The 21,055-nt window shown below is 32.8% G+C and overlaps 2 protein-coding genes across 3 annotated transcripts in view; one reads left to right on the top strand and one right to left on the bottom strand.

Moving 5' to 3' along the window:
• LOC143195091 (synaptotagmin-15) overlaps window positions 1-21,055 on the top strand; it is a 345,027-nt gene that overhangs the window by 4,451 nt on the left and 319,521 nt on the right. The window lies entirely within an intron of this gene.
• Window positions 9,470-11,500, bottom strand: LOC143195040 (uncharacterized). Its single transcript, XM_076401891.1, has 2 exons — window positions 11,414-11,500; window positions 9,470-11,311 (listed from the first exon to the last, which is right to left on the bottom strand). Exons 1-2 carry the CDS (start codon window positions 11,430-11,432, stop codon window positions 10,446-10,448), a joined length of 885 nt encoding a protein of 294 aa, XP_076258006.1. The 5' UTR covers window positions 11,433-11,500; the 3' UTR covers window positions 9,470-10,445.

The following is a 21,055-nucleotide window of genomic DNA, read 5'->3' on the forward strand; positions in this document are numbered from 1 at the left end:
GGAATAAAGAAACAATGATTGAAAATAAGGAACGTTTCAGGGTCTGGAGTCCGCTACCTAGTCAAAGTGATTTGATAAATGTTCCATTTAAACTGGAACAAAAAAGCTGCCTATTGGGAATCGAATCAGCGACCTCCGCGTCTGAGCTCAACAATCTAAACATTACGCATATTAGGCATAATCTATAACGTTTCTACGACGTCTCGTATGATATGGTTAGTGCTTAAAAAGCAAACCGATTGACTTTTACACTGAAATACTTCCGATTTTTCGTCACATCAGTTCAACAATAACATTATACAACAATATATGATTATTTTAAATAAAAAAATACGTGAGAATATCTACGTGCCTTTGAAATTTGAGGTTTGATCCTTCAATTTTACCCCCTTCCCCTCATCAAATCCTAACTTGGTTCCAATGGACTCTGAAGGTGGTGCAGGTGGTGGTCGGAAGTGCACTCTTCCAAATAAAAGAAGAACATTGAATATCGGTCCATAATTAACGGAGAAATCGGCGAATACACGTTTGAAAAAAATGAAACAGTCGAACATAAAATCCTCCTTTTTTGTAGTTGGTTAAAAATGGGTTGAAATAATTGAAGGCTGCAAACAAATTTACATGTGATTTATTTCTAAAATAAAATTAACATTTTTGTTGTTAGAATCAGGATGTCATTAGAATTAGTTTTTACTATGAAAGATCGGGAAATAACGAAACTGGCGTAGTTTTTGCAAGAATAATAAGCTCGGAAATTACATAACAGATATTTTGTTATCTTTTTAATTATATAACAATAATATTTAATACAAGATATCACTAATCCTGCCTTACTACATGTACATTTCCGTATAAAACAACGACTTATTACTGCCTGTCAATTACTTCCTGTCGCTCCAATACCCCGTTTCCGGATCGCTGAGACCGTTTTGCGTTTTAAACGCCTTCATCACGGAAATGCAGTGGACTCCCGGTCAGACGGCGAATTATTTCGTTCTCAGTTCGATCGTTTGTCTCCGATTAATTTTAGTCGTTCGTATGGCCGAGCGAGATGGTCAGGATTTGTTCGGCTTTGATTAAATTTTAATGCAACCTTTTTTGCCGGTAATCCACCGGGCTAATCTCGGGAGTACGACACGTTTAGGCTGGTTTTCATGGATAAATACAAGTAAAAAATTGTTTTAACAACAAAATATTAAGGTCGAGTTTTGAAATGCAAGGGGAAAATCTGTAATAAATGTTGGAATATATTTTGCAGCCTTTTTATTATAACTGTTTTCTGTAAATTTGATTTGAGCTGATTATAAGGTGGCGAAACTTTCTAAATTATTCTGCGGTACAGTTTTGAATTCGAATTTTGTTTCAATGAATTGTTTAATGCCAAAAATTCTCCCGGATTTGATCTACTAACTGGAAGAATTTTACAAGAACTGCTAGAAAAGTATTTCAAGTTGATAACATTTAATTTTAACAGACTTAAAAAAAGGAGGGTCTGGCTTGATTGGCGCAGTGGTAAAGGCGACAGGACGGTTCACCTACTATTGCGATAGTCACTGGTTTGAATCCTGCTGGGACATGGTCGTGAATTTATGTTTGTGATTGTATACTACTTGTGATTGTCCTAGGCAAGAGTGCAAAATCCGACAAGCTGGGTAAGACCGGATGACTTCTGAAATGATTTCTGAGTTGGTCACTAAAACTTTAAAATATATTTTTAAAAAATGGGGATATCAATTATGGATCGATTTTCAAAGTTATGTTTTCATTCAAACGGGTGCACTTCCAATGTGGTTCCATTGGAACTAAAGCAGAATCTGGTGGGGGAATCCAATTTCAAAGGCACGTAGAATTTTTTCACATATTTTTTATCTAAAATAAATAGATATTGTTGTATAATGTTATTGTTGAACTGATGTGACGCACAGTCGGAAGTAGTTCAGTGTAAAAGTCAGTGAGTTTGGTTTTTAAGCAATATCAATATCATATGAGACGTCGTAGAAGCATTACAGGCAAGTGTTTCAATGGTATAATAGTTAGAACGTTGAGATCACATGCGGAGGTCGATGATTCAATTCCAAAGAGAGCAATGGTGTTTTTTGGTTCTAGTTTGATTAGAACATTTATCAAATTATGTCTTTTCATTGATTCTAATTTCTATTTTCCTTCATGCCTGTATTTTTACTTGGGCTATCCATTGTAATACTTAATAAAATAACTGCGTAAATTATTGAGTAAATATCTAACACTAAAGAGAGAAAAATTAAATATTTTTAAGTAAAAAAACGAATCGACTTCAAAAAATAGATAAGGAATTCATTAAAAAGTAAAAAATAATCAATCTTACGTTTTTAATACAAAAAAGGATTTTAAAATAAAATATGTACATACTAATCGTTAAATAAACAACACTTTATTTAACCTATCTACTACATGTATTTTATATTCTACAACTTACACACAATTTAGCTTAATACCTACCCAAATCTGAAACGTTCCTTATTTTTAATCATTGTTTCTTCATTTTCTCTATTTCCTCATATGGGCTTTATTTTTCGGGGGCTATCAAATGTAATTCTTATTCAAATAACTGCTAAATAACAACACTAAAAAGCGAAAAATAAAATAAGGCTAACAAAAAAATTGAACCGAGTTCAAAAAATAAAGAACTCACTAAAATGTAAAAAATAATCAATCTTAGATTTTTAAGACCAAACTAAATAAAAATAAATTAAGAATTTATTTGAGTACTGTATTTATCTATTTACAATATTAATTTAACTACTACCAACTGGTTAGTTTGAAGTCGATGCCGAACCTAAACAATACAAAAATGATAATACATACATGAACGTGTGACACGTGTAACATATACACAAAATTAAATCACGAATAAGATAAATCTGTCTAATTTGTTACTCTGCACCGAATTCAAAGTGACTAGTTGGTAGCAGTTAAAATAATATTGTAAAAAGAAAAATACAATGATTATCAGGAACGTATTTTATTTTAAATATATATATTTTGAAGTCGGTTCAATTTTTTTATTAAAAATATTTTAATAATGCCATATTAGCCTTGTTGCCTTGCTTAGAACTTGAGAAGTTGTCCAAATCATTATAATTGTAAAATCAGGGAACTCGAAAGACGTTTCTTCCTATCGTCCTATGAGCCTGTTACATGCGATATCAAAAGTTGATGAGAAACTATGCATCAAATGGCTCAAAGTAGTAACAGAACAACGAAATATTAAGAAATACCAGGGAATTAATTTGGTTTCTGTAATAAACACGGAACCATAGGGCAAGTTCGCAAATGGATCAATCAAATAAATAAAATCTTCAACGAAAAATTACATCATTATATTTGTGTTCCCGTATACAGCTGACGTACCAACCTCAAACACCACTATTTTGGCAACATATGCTGAGGATACGGTGATTTTATCATCCAATATAGGATCCATTATCAGCCACAAGGAATCACCAACTTCGTCTGAAAAAAAAATTGTGGTGGAAAACATGGCCTGCATGTCAAGGTTAATGAGACAAAATCTACTTATCTGACGTTAATTCTGCGTAGAAGATCTTCAAACCGCGAAAAGAAGTTGACAAAATGATTTTTATAGTGACAAATATTTTTTGTAACTAAAATCTCTTCACGTAAATATTTATTACCTTATTTATGTCATCCTTCATATTTAGTGTTATAATATTTCTCAATTTATTTATTTTTTATAACTGGGATATATTGTTAATAATTGAACTGAATAATTGCTGTTATTCATTATATGAATTTATTTTGCTCCCTGCATATTTTATTTTTATAGATATTCATTGTTCTAATCTTGTTATAAAACAATATTTAGACAAATGCTCGTTTATTTGGCCATTAAAACAGTGTTCTATAAAAAAACTCTTACAAAAATACTAAAAATACGCTTCATAGAAAGCAACAGATTTTCCTTGAAAGAAAACCAACCTTTTTACTGGATCAATTCATTGATACCTGTCGTGGTTCGCTATGATATTTTTGGATTTCTGCGTAGGAACTTTTAGCGTGTTTTTTTAGCATCGAAAGAACAGTCCTTTAGATTAAATTATTGATATTTGGTAAGCATTAGGGGTTGTTTAAGGTTTCCGAACTCAATCCGTTTTTTTAATAGTTTTGAACTTTACAGATTTATCTTGTTTTATACGATACTAAATTTACTTTGTTATATTTACTCAAATGTCAAAATGGCTATATATAGCTGTTTTTAATTTATAATATATGATAATTATTAGAATGTCATAGTTTAATTCAAAGAAAGCACCAGACTGTGACTTGATATCATAACTAAAGTGTTGAAAAGTCTACCATCGAAGGCAATTATGAAACTCTTCAACTTGATTAATGTAGCATTATGATTAAAACGTGTCCCGGATGCTTGGAAAATATCTGAAAGTGTAATTATTTCGAAATCTGGAAACCACCATTAAGTAAATCCAGTTCGACCAATTTAATTCTTACCAGTAATACCCAAAATATATGAAAAATTCCTGTAAGGAAGGATAAAACTGATCATAGTTATCTGATCATATAATATCTGCACATCAGTTTGGTTTTATGCCCATAGATTCAAAAAATGACCAGGTACATAGTATTATAGACATTAGTGAAACAGCTTTAGAATGAGCAAATGGTTTGCTCAGCTATAATATTGTGCGCACTACAAACCTTCGAACTTTGAACTCAATATCGAGCAACAAATTCGATTTGTTTTGTTCGTCTCGCAATTTTGTGTATCACAAAATTGAATTATTATTTTTTTTATTGTTTAGGCTCGGCATCGACTTCAAACTAATCAGTTGGTAGTAGTCAAAATAATATTGTAAATAGATAAATAGAGTTAAGTAAATATTAACTGAATTCTGTGTAAATACTGGAATATAAAATACGTTTAGTAAACTTTACACTACTTAGTAACTCTACAGATTTACCTTGTTTTATACGATACGAAATTTACTTATGTTTACTCAAATATCAAAATGCTTGTAAATAGCTGTTTTTTACTTATAATATATAATAATTATTAGAATGTCATACTTTAATTCAAAGAAAGCACCAGACTGTGACTTAATATCAGAACTGAAGTGCTGAAAAGTCTACCAACGAAGGCATTTATGAAACTCTTCGACTTGATTAATGTAGTATTATGATTAAAACAGGTCCCGGATGCTTGGAAAATAGCTGAAAGTGTAATTATTTCGAAACATGGAAATTACCATTAAGTAAATCCTGTTCGACCAATTTAATTGCTACTAGTAATACCCAAAATATATGAAAAATTCCTGTAAGGAAGGATAAAACCCATCATAGGTAGATATAATACCTGCACATCAGTTTGGTTTCATGCTCATAGATTCCAAAAATGACCAGGTACATAGTATTATAGACATTATTGAAAAAGCTTAGAAAGAACAAATGGTTTGCTCAGCTATAATATTGGGCGCACTACAAACCTTCGAACTTTGTTTTGTTCGTAACGTAATTTTGTGTATATATCGCAAAATTGAATTACTATTTTTTCTATTGTTTAGGCTCGACATCGACTTCAAACTAATCAGTTGGTAGTAGTCAAAATAATATTGTAAATAGATAAATAGATTTAAGTAGATATTAAGCTAAATTCTGTGTAAATATTAGAATATAAAATACGTGTAGATAAGTTAAATGCATTTTTTATTTATTTTTATTTAGTTATGACAACGATTATTACGTACATATTTTATTTCAGAACGTTTTTTTTATCTTAAAAGTCTAAGTTTTATTATTTTTTACAATTTAGTGAGTTTTTATTTATTTTTTGAAGTGGGTTCTATTTTTTTGTTAAACATATTTTATTTGTCAGTTTTAAGTGTTAAATATATATACTCAATTAATTACGCACTTATTTGATTAAGAATAACAATGGATAGCCCCCGAAAAATAGAGCCCGTATGAGGTAACGGAGTAATAAAGAAACAATGATTGAGAATAAGGAACGTTTCAGGCCCTGGCGTCCCCTACCTTGTCTAGTTGATTTGACAAATGTTCCAAGTAAACTAGAACAAAAAGTTGCTACCCTGTTGGGCACCGATCCAAGATCATCGCTTGTGAGCTCAAGGTTATAACCATTACACTATAGAAACAGTTGCCTACAACGTTTCTATGACGTCTCATATGATATGGTTAATGCTTAAAAAGCAAACTGATTCATTCTTACATTGAACTACTTCCGATCATTCGTCACACCACTTCAGCAATAACATACTTATACACCGCGCCTTTGAAATTTGAGGTTTACCCTCAATTTTACCCCCTCCCACCCAACAACTCCTATCTTGGCTCCAATGGGACCACCCCGGATGCGCACTCTTTCGAATAAAAAATAATTTTGAAAATCGGTCCATAATTGACGGAGAAATCGTCAAACATACACTACAAAAATATATGCAGACCAACATAGAACCTCCTCCTTTTTTGAAATCGGATAATAAGAAGAAGCTTACTCAACAATGGAACTAACAGAAGTAGGTATACTGCAAGGCAGTGTTTTGAGTAATGTTTTTTACCTACTCTACACATGTGAAATACCATAAATATGTAATATTACTATAGCTACATCTAATAACCAGATTGTGATGTTTGCTGCTGGAGACAATAGCGGAGAAGTAACCAGAAAACTGCAACACCCAAGTAATAATATAAACAAGTGAACCCATGGAGAATAAAAGTCAACGAGTGCATATTAAATTCACCTATTGATAAATTATTTATATACCAGTAAAAATACCGTATTATTTACAGTAACAATGCTGAATACCTCTATTAAAAATAAAAGAACTGAAACTAAACTACAAAAAGTGTATATTATGAAATGTAAAAAATCTAATTTATCCGTAAAATGTGTCTTTCTAGATAAGTAGCTAATTTGAAGTCCCTGTAGAGTCGAATTGTAACTTGATATTAATAAAATAAAAAAATGAATATGATCTTTTGTTAATCCTTAGTAACATTTTTTCCAAAATTTGAATTAACTATTTTCCGTCAGATTGGAGTGGCGTTTATTAACTAAAACTAGCCGACCTACCGGTAGCTCTAATATTGAGGTATTGTAGTGAGTATTCTTGAGTGAAATAGTGAATAATTGAAGCTCATTGATTACTCAACCGATAAGCACCCAGATTTTTTATGCTTTATTGAATAATTAAAAGTGGCTGGTATCGCTGATAGGCTTGGACTTATAACCGGTCTTCGTTGAATTGTTTGTTGCTAATACTTTTCAATAGTCTCACTATGTTTTCTCTAAGAATATACTTATTAAAATCCCGCCATTTTCATGAAAATAATGATACCAACAGCGATGCCATCTATGTATCACACCAGAGAATCATTGAATAATATTTTACAGCTGCATGCCTTCGATTCAATAAAGATGTCTTCAGAATACAGTACTCAACGTCCTGAAACAAAAATAATCAACTGTATTGGTAACAGATAAAAGATAAAAATTATAAATTATTTAATTACTATTGTTATCATTACTTATTTGTCCAAAATATATTTAAAATTACAATATTTGAATTTACTAAATATTGTAAATATATGTGGCAATTTTGATTACAAAGCCTCCTTTTCCTCTTATGTATATTTTTTGAGCACTTAATTATTCATCAACTAAGCTGTCTGCAGATTCTTTGAGAGCCTGAGCTCATCAATTCAGCTTTTTTGTTCCTCCAGTTCGTTCTTTCCCATTAATATTAAAATAACAACTTTTAAATTGTTGACAGCGGAAATGGGATATGTTGGCGCAGTGGTCAGGGCGACAGGACGGTCCTCCTACAGTAGTAATAGTCGTGGGTTCGAATCCTGCTGAGGCATGGATGTAATTTATGCAACGGATAATCATTTCAATCACCCCAGTAACCAGGCTGGGTAAGACTGAATGTCTTCTGGGATGGCCTTTAAGTTGTTCATTGGCCAGTCGGTAGGCTTAATGCAGAGGACCGTGGTTCGAAGCTCACGCTAAACTGTAGGTCCAGTCCAAATAAACATTCGTTGGTAAAAAGGAGACTTTAAAATATTAAAAAATAAAATAAAAAAATATCGATTAACCTCTGTATCCACTGTATAACACTAAATGGAAATCTTTTATTTTATATTATATCTTATTATCAGATTGTTTAACATTTGTTTTAATTAATACTCCATACTTTCGTTAAAATCAAAATATAAACAGCAAAACAACAAAATATATATAGCTATACTAGCTGACCCGACAGACTTCGTCCTGTCAAAAAGATTTGTAATGTGGCAGTTTTTGTGCCTACGTATTTTAAAAAATTCTCCTGAACAGAACCATCACCCTGGTGATAGGGCGTTGTGAATAAAAAATAATTAAATAAAACATATATAAGGATTGAAAAGTAAGTAATCGCTTTATTGTTAATCATGTGAATCATAATTATTATTATTATTATCATTATATTGCTTTGTGGTATACGATGTTTTTTGTTTGATTACCTGGCGCATAGATAAACAAATCTGATGGTTTTCCAACACGGGAACAGGCAACATACAATTGACCATGTGAGAAACATGGGTTTTCTAGATTAATACCACAAACACTTAATGATTGCCCCTGGGACTTGTTTATAGTCATAGCAAAAGCAAGCCGTCAACATGTCTATAGGAAATTTGCCATTACCAATGTCAATGAGTTGTTTAGAGAATATGTTTCCAGATTGGTCATTTTGCAACTCGACACGCATATTCTTGCTTAAATGAAGTACTTTAACATGTTTCCACAAATTGGAGGACTTTAGACATGCATTGAGTTCATCAGCTGGCGTTGATCGTGGAATCACTGGCAATGTTTGACGAAAATCTCCTGCTAATAAAATCATTGCACCACCAAATCGGTTATTATTGCTACGTAGATCTTTTAAGGTTCTGTCTAAAGCCTCCAAAGATTTTTTATGTGCCATCGTGCATTCATCCCAAACAATCAATTTACATTGCTGCAAAACCTTTGCCATTGCAGAGTTCTTCGAAACGTTGCAGGTTGGAGTTTCATTGCTTTGCATATTTAATGGCAATTTTAGTGCTGAATGGGCTGTTCGACCACCTTCAAGCAAAGTTGCTGCGATTCCCGACGAAGCGAGTGCAAGTGCAATTTTATTTTGTGAGCGAATTGTTGCTAATATTAATGAAATAAAAAAAGTTTTTCCTGTACCACCAGGTGCATCTAAGAAATAAATCCCTCCAGTTTCATCATTTGTTACTTTCATAAGAGTTTCAAATACATACTTCTGTTGTTCATTTAACAGTGGAAGATTTGTTTGAATTTATTCTTTCAAAGCGTTGAGATCATACAGTCTTTCTCGATGCAACTCTTGGTTAAAAGCGTCATGCATTGGACGATTGGGCGCGGTCAGGCCTAATTGAATTAATAGTTTGTTTGACATTATCAAGCACATGTCCTCAATTGAAATCAATGCTTCATTGTAAATTTCTTCACTGATTTGTATATTTGGATTTCCCATTCTATTCCGTATTTGATACAAAATATCATCACACATATAATATTTGTACTTCATCCACAAATCAATTGGGTTTGATGGGAAGCATGTAGATATGATTATAGAAAACAATGTTCGTATTTGATGAGTGTGTGATGATATTACAGCATCATTGAGAGTTTGATCCCAATGAGCGTCATTTTCAAGCAATTGCAAACGTTGACAGGCTTCTCTGTAGGATCCACACAATTCACCATCAACAGTTCGTAACTGTTGGAATGATGTTGGGCCACGTACATTGACTAATAGCAGTCGTAAATAAAAACATTCATCATTGCTTGGATGTACTGAATAAATCCGGCCAATCGCATCGGTGGAATATACATCTGTATATCCTGGAACTGGTTTTCCTTGTTTCCGTCGTATAAATCTCCTTGAGGATTGATTCCAGGTATAATATTTTGGCATTTCAGAATATAGCAATGTTTGTGCGAAATCATCGTTTTGGCATGTCTCAAAAAAACTGGTTAATGTAGTAGATGGTGGCTGAGCAGCTCTTTGTACTGCGTTCTGTGCTGTAAAATACACTCTTTGTCCATTTTCTAAATGCACAGCTAAGTGAACAACAGAAGGGTGTCTCTCATGAATAGGAAAAGAAAATATTCGCCAAACTGCTTCATTACTACTGACATAGCGGCCCATTTGGTATTGGGTAACTTCATCATTAGAATTCTCTGCACCAATTCCAATCACAGCCATATCACTCCCTTTGGTTACATATTTGCAAATGTATTTAATCGATTTCACTGAATGGCAAGATTCAACGTTGATGTGTGCTTTGAATGTCTTTGATAAAATGGGTGAATATGGAACAATCCAACGATTATCTATTTCAATATCTTGTTAATTTAATTTGACAATTGTTGATTTTCCATTGTCTGCTGTCGATCTGCGACGATACAATGGATAACCGTCATTACCAGTAATTGTTTCCGATATTAATGTCCGTGGATATCGTTTTGAACATTTACCATCCATCATACACGGTGAATTTTGATTAAGAGTTCCACAGGGACCATGTATCATGTTTTTGATAACTACCTCATGCAATCCAGGATCTACTTGTACATTAGGGATTTCAGCTGATATCACTGCATCAACTTCATTTGGCCTTATCTTTTCAACCAACCAAACCAAAATGTGTGCATGTGGCAATCCTCGTTTCTGCCACTCCACAGAATACATCCAGCAGCGTGTCTCACCAAACACATTATGTTTTACGATGAAATTCATTAAATATTTCAACTTTTGTCTAAAGACTCTGGCTGTAATATCATGACGATCAATGGATGATTTCCCAGGTAATAACTCCTGCTTAATTTGTATCCATTGCGGATTGCATGTAAATGTGATGAACAAATCTGCTGTACCATAATGACGAACATACGACATGGTATCTTGAGCATATTCGTGCATATGCCGAGGGCTTCCGATGTATGTTGCTGGAAGAATAGTCATCCGACCGACATTCTGTGCATTTCCATCAGTATTAATCGCATCTCGAAGGTGAATATACTCTTCAGATCGGAGTTTGGTTTGATTCAACCTGATGAATGTTAATCTCTCCGTTTCAATTTTAACATACATGTCATCAACATATTTGTGATATAATCGCCGACATTTCAATATGTGATTATCTGCATTTTCCCGAATCATTAGGCGGTATGAATAATAGTTCATTGAACTGACTTTTTTGTTGGTTTCAGAACCTGTAAACAGATTTTGTTTTAATAACATTCAAATATAAAATTAAAATACATAATATAGTGACTGAGATATTATCGCCATAGCTAAACTAATATTTTAGTTACCTGTAATGGGATTTATCATTTTTATTGATAAATCGTAGCCATCTTCACCTTGCCAAAATATAATGGGATATTGCAGTGCATCATATGAGCGGTGTGTTTCCTTTATAGGTTGTAATTGAAAATTCCGACGATGTAAAAAATATCACGGGATTCCAAGTTTTCTCCAACTACAACGATAGCAACTTCATCAATAGTTGGTGCATTAAAACGTCTTGTATGTTGACCTGCAGGTGTTTTATCAGCTCTGATTACAATTTTGTGATTATCGGATGGCATCAGATCCAGGGCAGTTTTAAACAATATAATCAATTGATTGTGTTGATGAAATAAAGTTTGTAATTGTTCTACAATAGACCTTTTTACTAAATTGTTATGTGCACAACGCAGATCAATTTCTTGTGGTGAATTGCCCATAAAATAAATTTGCAGGAATTTGTTGTCGCTATCTGACACTGGTAACAGTGAACCTGCTCTGTGATATATTTGCCCTTGTATCTGTAAATAAAAAAAATATTATGGTGTGGTATAAATTAATGGATTGTCAATGATCAAACTTAAATAATATTTGATCTTAAAAAGTATATATTTAGTTTTAACTAATATCTATCAAATATAAAATATAATAAAAGTGTCACTGAAACTGAATCACCATATAATATGATGACTAAGTGATATATTTCGTAATGATTAAGAAATTGAAGATTAGTAACACATCTTAACTTTGGTGACAGAAAATTTTGTTCGCTAAAATAATTATGAGTAACTGCTATAATACATACCTTGAAAGTTGGCATAAAATTTTCCCGAACTGCATTTGTTGCCCCAAATGAAGTCATTTGAAAGCAATTGTTATATTGTTGAATATGTGTCAAAAAGTGTATAGAATCTGTTCCTATTCCTGAAACCAATGAGTACAATGGTTCTGGTGGTGGATCCAATTGTATCAATTTCACTTTACCATTTGCGCAACACAATCCATTGGCTTCGTTTTTGTATTTTAATGCCTTACAGTGTGAGCAAACCAAGTTCATAGAACCAATAACAACACATTGGTAGTTACTGTAGTCAATTGACACATCGTAACTGAAAGCAGCTGGATTCAAACTTGCGCGATTATTAGTTGAATGTCGCGCTCGCGCTTCACGCGAATCAAATATAAATTATTTTTTCACTAATCACGAACTAAACAAACACTAACTAACTAAACACTCTGCACAAAACACGATATACGAATTTGTTTCGTGTATCACTTGACAATTCATCTGTCATCTGTCAAAAGTCATCTGTAACAGACAACTTTTTTTTTTAAATTTGATATGACTTGAACTCAAATCCTTTTAAGCCGTACAAATTGTTTTATTTATTTAAAATTTGAATTAAATTTTAAACAAATAAAAAATTTTAAATAAATAAAACAATTCGTACGGATTAAAAGGATTTGAGTTCAAGTCATATCAAATTTAAAAAAAAAAAGTTGTCTGTTACAGATGACTTTTGACAGATGACAGATGAATTGTCAACTGATACACGAAACAAATTCAAACAAAAAGGGCTATTTTTAGGGTTTTTTCCAGCAATAATTCTAATTTTTCTCGCCGTAAAAACCATCCCTGAACTTCAACGAACATTTTAAAAAAAGATTTGGCCAAATTGGTCCAGGCGTTGTTGAGTTATGCGCTTAGGAACATATTTTGCGATTCATTTTTATATATAAGATATCAAAATATAAACAAGCTGTTACTATTATTATTAGAAATATTTTAGAACACTTTGTATGCTTATACCTTACATAACATTTTGAGCGGAATAATCGATAAAATATCTTTATGGTTGGCTATATTCTCCATGATATCGGTAAAGACGTATATCATTAATATCTCATAGCAATCCATATTTACGGGCACTCTTCGCGACGTTCAAGTATTCCGTTGAATTCGTGTAAATATAATAACGATATATAAACAGAATTATGGGGGTAATATGTTCTTGCTGAAAGTTAAATACATGGGAATACGTTAGTTATTTTTTATTATGTTTTTGATGAACTCCACATCTAAAAACTTGCTATTTATATACACACATGGCAATAACAATATATACATTTTATAGTTTGAAATTTGGATCTATAATTTAAATATCGAAATTATTGAAATTTTCAGTACTGATATTTTATGCTTATATATTAGTTTTAGAAGATTTTTTAAATTTGAAGCTTTGTTGTTATTTTGAAAATCGGTACAATATATTTTGTTTAAAGAATTGTCCATCGGTAGCCGCAAAATTTTTCCATCTTTTAAGCAAGCATCTCAGGCAATTTAAGGATTCTATCTAGAAAAAACGACGTATCTTTTGATGCTATGCACGAGTAGACCAATTTTTTGGAATCTTCATAAGAAGTGAAACGATTCATAGGTCGGAAGAAGTAATAATCAGAAGGAACAAGGTTTGGAGAATACTGCGCGTGTGGCAGCATTTCCCATTTTAATGTTTTCAAGTATGTTTGCTCTGGTTTTGTAACATGTGGTCGAGCGTTATCATACCAAAGGATAACATTGTATTTTGCTTCCTGTTAGTTTTCGCGCAGTGCTTGGTTAAACATATTAATTGTAGTCGATAGCGATCCCCATTGATGGTTTCATCGAGTAATGCTTTCAAATCATCGTCTTCAAAAATGCATACTCTGAATCTTTAAATGAAGAAACTTGGTCTACTGACTTAGCTTATCTTACTGATTTTAGAATTACAAGGTAAAATTAAAACAGTAATTGATAGAGTCAGACCTCTAATTAAATAATCTGAATAATCTTGCAAATATGGCGGATAACCTAACAGCTCAATTGAAAAGTCCCCGGCTTGACACATAGATGGCGCTACTGGAATTAAATCCATATGTTTTTAGTTAGCCCTAACCCTCAGAAGGTGCGTGTATAAATTTGACAGCTGTCGTATCATTAGTTTGTGAATTATAACGTTTTGAGTGAAGCAACTTTTTTTATTGTGAAAAGAGTGGATAAAGAGGAATTACACGTGTCGATAAAATATTGCTTTTTGAAACGAAAAAACACAGTTGAAGCAAAAATTTGGCTTAATGAAAATGAACCATCAAGGATTGGTATGCCAAGTTTAGACGTGGTGCAAACTCCGTGCAAAGTGGGTGCTGCGCGAGCTCACTTTTGACCAAAACAAGGACGAGCTGATGATTCGGAGCAGTATTTGAAGATGATCAAGTGTAATAAACCCGAGTTTTTGTGTCGATATGTGAGAATGGATGAAACATAGCTCTATCATTTCACTCCGAAGTGCAATCGACAGTCATCCGAGAGGACAGCACACGATGAACCCGCTCCAAGGCTTGGGCAAGGCTATGGCGTCTATAATTTGGGATGCGCATGGAATAATTTTCATTGGCTACCTTGGAAACAGCGACCGCGTCTGAAGAAAAAGGAAGTGCTGCTCCATTAAGACAATGCACCGTGTTACAAGTCAGTGAAAACCATGACAAAAATAAGTGAATTGGACTTCGAATTGCTTCCTTATCCACCGTTTTCTCTAGATCTGACCCCCAGTGACTATTTCCTGTTCTCAGATCTCAAAAGAATGCTTGCTGGGAAGAAATTTTTGTCAAATGAAGAGGCGATCGCCGAAACTGAGGGAATCCAAAACGTAATAGAACATTTTTGAATAAGTTTACAGGATTTTGAAAAAGTATAGAAATAGTGGAATTTTTGTTTTAAATTATTTGAACATTATTAAATAATCATAAACATTCTCTTCTCAGTTTTCTAAAGGCGAATGAGATGAAATAAACTAACTTATGACGAGTGCTTTAAATGATTATTTAAATATGCTTGCTGATGGTTGTATATTTCTGAATCTCTGAGCTCTAAAAGAATAAAAAAAAGAAAGGTACAATAGAAAAGGATTAACCAATGAAATGCCTACGCGGCTCTTAGCAAAGCAATTAGTAATAAGGTTAAATTAGTGACATCTAGACATTTTACGTTGCGAAACATTTTCCCATCGTGACTATGGCTTCAAAGAAATTAATCGCTACACTTAAAAAAAGATAGATCTTATATACAGAAAAAGTGGTTACACATGAAATAGTATATAATAAAATGTAACACTAATTTTAGAATGAATACAAATATGTTAAAACTACTTGGAACAAAACAAACAACTTATCCAGATAAAATCGCTCCAGTTCCATGCAATCAAAAATATCTTGTGGGTCCATCTTCTCCGAAATATCGCTTTCGCTCCGTCACAAAGAAAAAGAGAACTCGAAATATATTACACCTCAGGGCGTGCAACGAATCGAAACTTTTCTATTCTTTTCTCGAAAACAACAGCGGTTTGAAATATAGCGTCGTTATTAGTTTTATTGGAAATAGTCCACCAGGTTCACTATTCTAATTTTATGGCAGACAGTTACAAGCCTCGCAACATAAAGCAGATTAACTGGTAGAAATATCTAAATTTTGGGCATATACCAGTATTATTTATGACGCATATATTTTATCATAAAGGTACTATAACTTATCATTTAGTTCCAGACCGTTTGATTTGATCTGCATAATATTTAAGCAGGGCTGGATGAAAATATTGCGTTTAAAAGAAACAAGTACTAGTTCTAATAATTTCTTTTTACGCAAGCGCAGTTATGAATGTCACGACATGGATCTAGGTTAATTTGAAGTGAGTGTGCGCATTACAAGTCTACAGCCAATCTAATCTGGTTCTAATTGATACTAAATTAGGCAGACATTTTGGCGTAGTAATAATTGTTGCCCTGAATATAATATATAACAGTAGTAATTACTAATTACTAATTGTTTTGATACTATGTTTATGGCTAAGAAAATGCTAGTCTTACCCAACTTATTAAATAGGACATTTAATTTTAATTTATTTCTTATAAGCAGCACAATATAAGCCATTTTGTGGATCACAGATATATTAGTAAATGTCCAAGACAATCTTTTATGACTTTATCCAACTTAGACTGAATGATAAATGTATTTATGTTAACGTGTATTTTGAAACCATAATATATAAAATACTAACAATGAAATACTTCAGCGTCAGGTAATTAAAATACCAATTATAAGTTACATTCTTAACAACATATTTACAAGTAATTCACATACTACCTAACCCTGAGGGTATATTTGGAGGAACTGTTACTTGAACAGAAAGGTAGTAATTTGTTTGTAATTATAATATTTTCAACCAAAAAAAATCATTAAAAATAGATTTAATTTTTAAAATTCTACTTTTCATAATTTACCTTTATGAATAATCGAAACATATAATAAGTTTATATTATTAATATTAATAGTCCTGATATTTTTATATTAGCTAGCAGAATTACCATATTATTATATTAGATTAGAAACAATAAAAAGTAAAGATTATTATTTAAAATGCGAATTAGGTCCATGAAAGTAAAATTCTTACACTTATGAATGATTATAAATAGATATAAAAAACACATTTGCTTAATATTGGATACCTATATATATATATATATATATATATATATATATATATATATATATATATATATATATATATATATTGTTTTTGATAAAAACATTTATATAATAAAAATTAAACAAATACATTTAAGTTTTTTTTAGTTACATGTTACATTGTCACTAGTTGTTGTCACTAAGCTATAATTTGTCTTTGCAATAGCTTAAATTTACGTATATATCTAGAAAGATCCATTTGTCCTAACTCTAAGCTGATGATGTTTATGAACGTTACTACACTACACTACACAAGATCAGATGGTTTGTTGTTTTGGGTCACTGTTCTGTTCTGGTGTTATCCATATACTTTTTTGCGGTTATTGAGTGGTATATGAAGGACTCGGTGTAAGCACTCAATGGTATGGTACTGTGCGCACTTTGTGCTTCTTAGGACCACTTTAGGACCTTAGGACCCTAATGTTTTAGAAAATTTAAATTATATTTACATTGATTTTTGCGGAACATCCCCATAATTGAATTCAGTTAGGCCATATATGTTTCAATATATGCTTGCGTAATAGTAATTTAGTATATACCAATAATGGTAATTATCTTCCAATTAACCAGTATACCTTCCTATATTTCAATTCTCGTTCTTTCCTTTTATTTCTAATATGTTCCTTCCAGCGAAGTTTTGCCTCAAGAGTTATTCAGAGATTTCATCAAGAGATAAAATGATGATGGTACTATTTATTGTTATTGGTGTTTGTGCTTTCTGATTGTAGAGGAATTGAATATTTATAGATTTACTTTGATTAATTTTTTCCATGTATTGGTCTAATTATTTATTTTGACCCTGCCATGTTATAATTTTAGGGTTGCTTCTTTGTTAGTATCTCCAACAGTAACAATGGCAATATCATCAGCAAAGTAGCTATCGTAATATTTCCCATTTGTGATATATCACATCTATAAATTATGTATGAAGATTTGTCCCCAATATTCTTCCTTGTGGTAGACTTGATTGAGCTTCTTCTATTGTAGAGTATTCTCCCTCTTGTTGGACATTAAACGTTCTGGCTGTAATTTAAGATTTTACTAGGTTAGTGTATTGTCTCGGCAATATTTTCTATAGCTTATAGACAAGGCCGTCATGCCATACATTATCGAAGGCTTGCTTTATGTATAAAATATATTTGAACATACTTTTTCATACTGTTTCATACTAACATACGTTTTTGAACAAACTGGTATGTTGATACTAGACTCTCAATATAATATTAAAAATAAAAATAAAATAATTATTACAACCGTTACCTGAAAATTGCAGTGATATCATTTTCAGGCTCTGAACTTTTCATTTTACCATCGTCTGTTACAGCAGTTCTTGTAAGAATGTAGTAAAAAATAAGTCAATGTATGTCATTTTAATTAGAAAGAAAATCTGCTGAATAGCCATGTGAGATAAGAGGAGCGAGGCTCAACGGCAATAACGTACTAGGATCAAATATTAGTGAACAGAAAATGTGTTAGTTCAAACAATAAATGATATATGCTTTTGTTTTATTTAAAATATGTAAATGCCGCTGATTGAACCAATATCGCTGGGTCAACTACTTTTCTTTATATACATATATTAAAATCTCCTTTTTACCAAGGGGGGTTTATCTCGACTGGACCTCGGCATTAAGCCTACCGACTAGCGACTGATCAACTTACAAATCAGCTCAGAAGACATCCGGTCTTACCCAGTCTGGTTACTGGCGTGACTGGGATAATTTTCATTGTCGGATTTTGCACTCTTGCCTAAGGACAAACAAAATTGTTAAACAATCACAACATAAATTTACGACCATGCCCCAGCAGTACTCGAGTCCGCGACTATCGCAACAGTAGGAGGACCGTCCTGTCGCCTTTACCACTGCGCCAACCAAGCCGGCGGGGACAACTACTATATATAAAACAAAATTTACTCTTAAGACTAGCTGAAATCATGATATACAGAAATCTATTTAATATTCCGTGTTTTCTACAAGTTAAATTAACGTTATTAATAACAGTTAACAACAATTTTAAAGTCCCCGGCCTGACACATAGATGGCGCTATTAGAATTATATCTATACGTTTTTTAGCCCTAACCCTCAAAAGATGCGTGTATAAATTTGACAGCTATCGGAGCATTAGCTTGTGAATTATAGCATTTTGTGTGAAGCAACTCTTTTAATTGTGAAAAAAATGGATAAAAAGGAATTTTACGTGTTGATAAAATATTGATGTTTGAAGGGAAAAACTACAGTTGAAGCAAAAGCTTGATTTGATACCGAGTTTCCGGACACTGCCCCAGGAAAATCAATCATTAAGGAGTGGTATGTTTAGACGTGGTGAAATGAGCACCGAAGACGGTGAACGCAGTGGACGTGTTTGAATGATCCTAAATTGAAATTGAATGAAATAGCAGACACTCAAAGATATCAACTAAATGTGTACATCATATCATTCACGAATATTCGGGTGTGAGAAAGCTCCGTGCAAAGTGGGAGCTGCGCGAGTTCACTTTTGACCAAAAACAACGACGAGATGATCAGGCGTAATAAACCCGAGTTTTGCATCTATATGTGTCAATGGCTGAAACATGGTTCCATCAATTCATTCCAAAGTCCAATCAACAGTCATCCGAGTGGACTGCACATGATGAACCTGTTCCAAGGCGTATGAAAACGTAACAGTCGGCTGGCAATTTTATGGCATCTATATTTTGGGATGCGCATTTAATAACTTTCATTGACTATCTTGAAAAAGGAAGGACCATCAACAGAAAGGACGAAATCGGCGAAAAATGGCCGCATTTGAAGAAAAATATAATGCTGCTACACCAAGATAATGCACCGTGTCAAAAATCCATGAATTGGGCTTCGAATTGCTTCCTCATCCACCGTATTCTCCAGATCTGGCCCTCAGTGACTATTTCCTGTTCTCACATCTCAAAAAAATCCTCACGAAACACATTGGCGTCGAATGAAGAAGTGATGCACGATTGCCGAAACTGAGGCCTATTTTGAAGCAAATGCAGTGTATCACCCTTGAGGGGAATTATGTTGAATAAAAAAAATTTTGCAAAATATGCGTCGGAAACTTTTCAGTTAACGTGTTATAAACGGGACACTGTTGGTAAGGCGTACATTCAACTTGAACATTCATATCCAGGTCGGGCGAGAGACACGATTCCATAGTAACGTGATTTATTTTTGTTTACCAAAGATATTCAAAAGCAAAGAAATAAATGCGTCCTGTATACATTAGCACCAGACAATGATAAACGATTCGCTGCCTTTTTTATTATTTTCCTGATGGGAAACAACCTGTTTTTCTAGGCGACGTCTACGGCAAATCGTTCTTCGAGAAAAAAATCCGTCTTGGATGAGAAATGAGAAATGACAAGGTGTTTCTGTACGGCTGTCGAGAGTGTTCGGAATTAATCCGTGAAGGTCGGGAGAATTTCGATTTCAATTCCTGTTTAATTCACGCAACTGCTACTGAACTCGACATCCGATTTTCTGTAAACTTTTGTAATTATGTCGAACATTCGGTTGGTACAGTAGGTTTACTTATGAAAAATCTAGGTTACCATAAAAAACAGAAGGTTATATACAAGTATTGTGTTTACTAAGTGGTAAATATTAATGCACAATATTTCCAAATAAACAGTAAAATGTGGGCGTTAAAATATTGTAGTATATCACTTAATTTGTATAGTTTTTTTCTTCGATTTGATATTAGAGGCACTTTAGGTCTTGAACATTTGAAGAAGAGAAATTTCTTGAAGATTCAGCAAATTATGAGTTTTTTATTTACCTAGGGGCCATTTAAATAATTTTTAATTGGTGTTGAGCCACCATTTGTTTTTAAAACAGTTCGTGGAGTAAATTCGTAGAATACCTGAATATGTTCCAATGGATTGTAGTCCCATATTTGTATCAAAACATCCGCCTATTGCTTCAATGGTTTTAGAGATGGTAGTATAACCTTCACTTTCTGATCTAAACAATGGTTGAATTTTGTCGAGCAGTGTTTGACACCAATATGCTGCGATGAGGGTGCCGAGATATTTATTACTTAATACTCATCCTGTCAGTGATGTTAATGAGAGAACTAGCCGAATATCGC

This window comes from Rhynchophorus ferrugineus, unplaced genomic scaffold (genome assembly GCF_030347505.1).
Source record: "Rhynchophorus ferrugineus isolate W39M unplaced genomic scaffold, kcgeb_rfMv2 rfM1, whole genome shotgun sequence".
Taxonomy (NCBI): Eukaryota; Metazoa; Arthropoda; class Insecta; order Coleoptera; family Curculionidae; genus Rhynchophorus; species Rhynchophorus ferrugineus.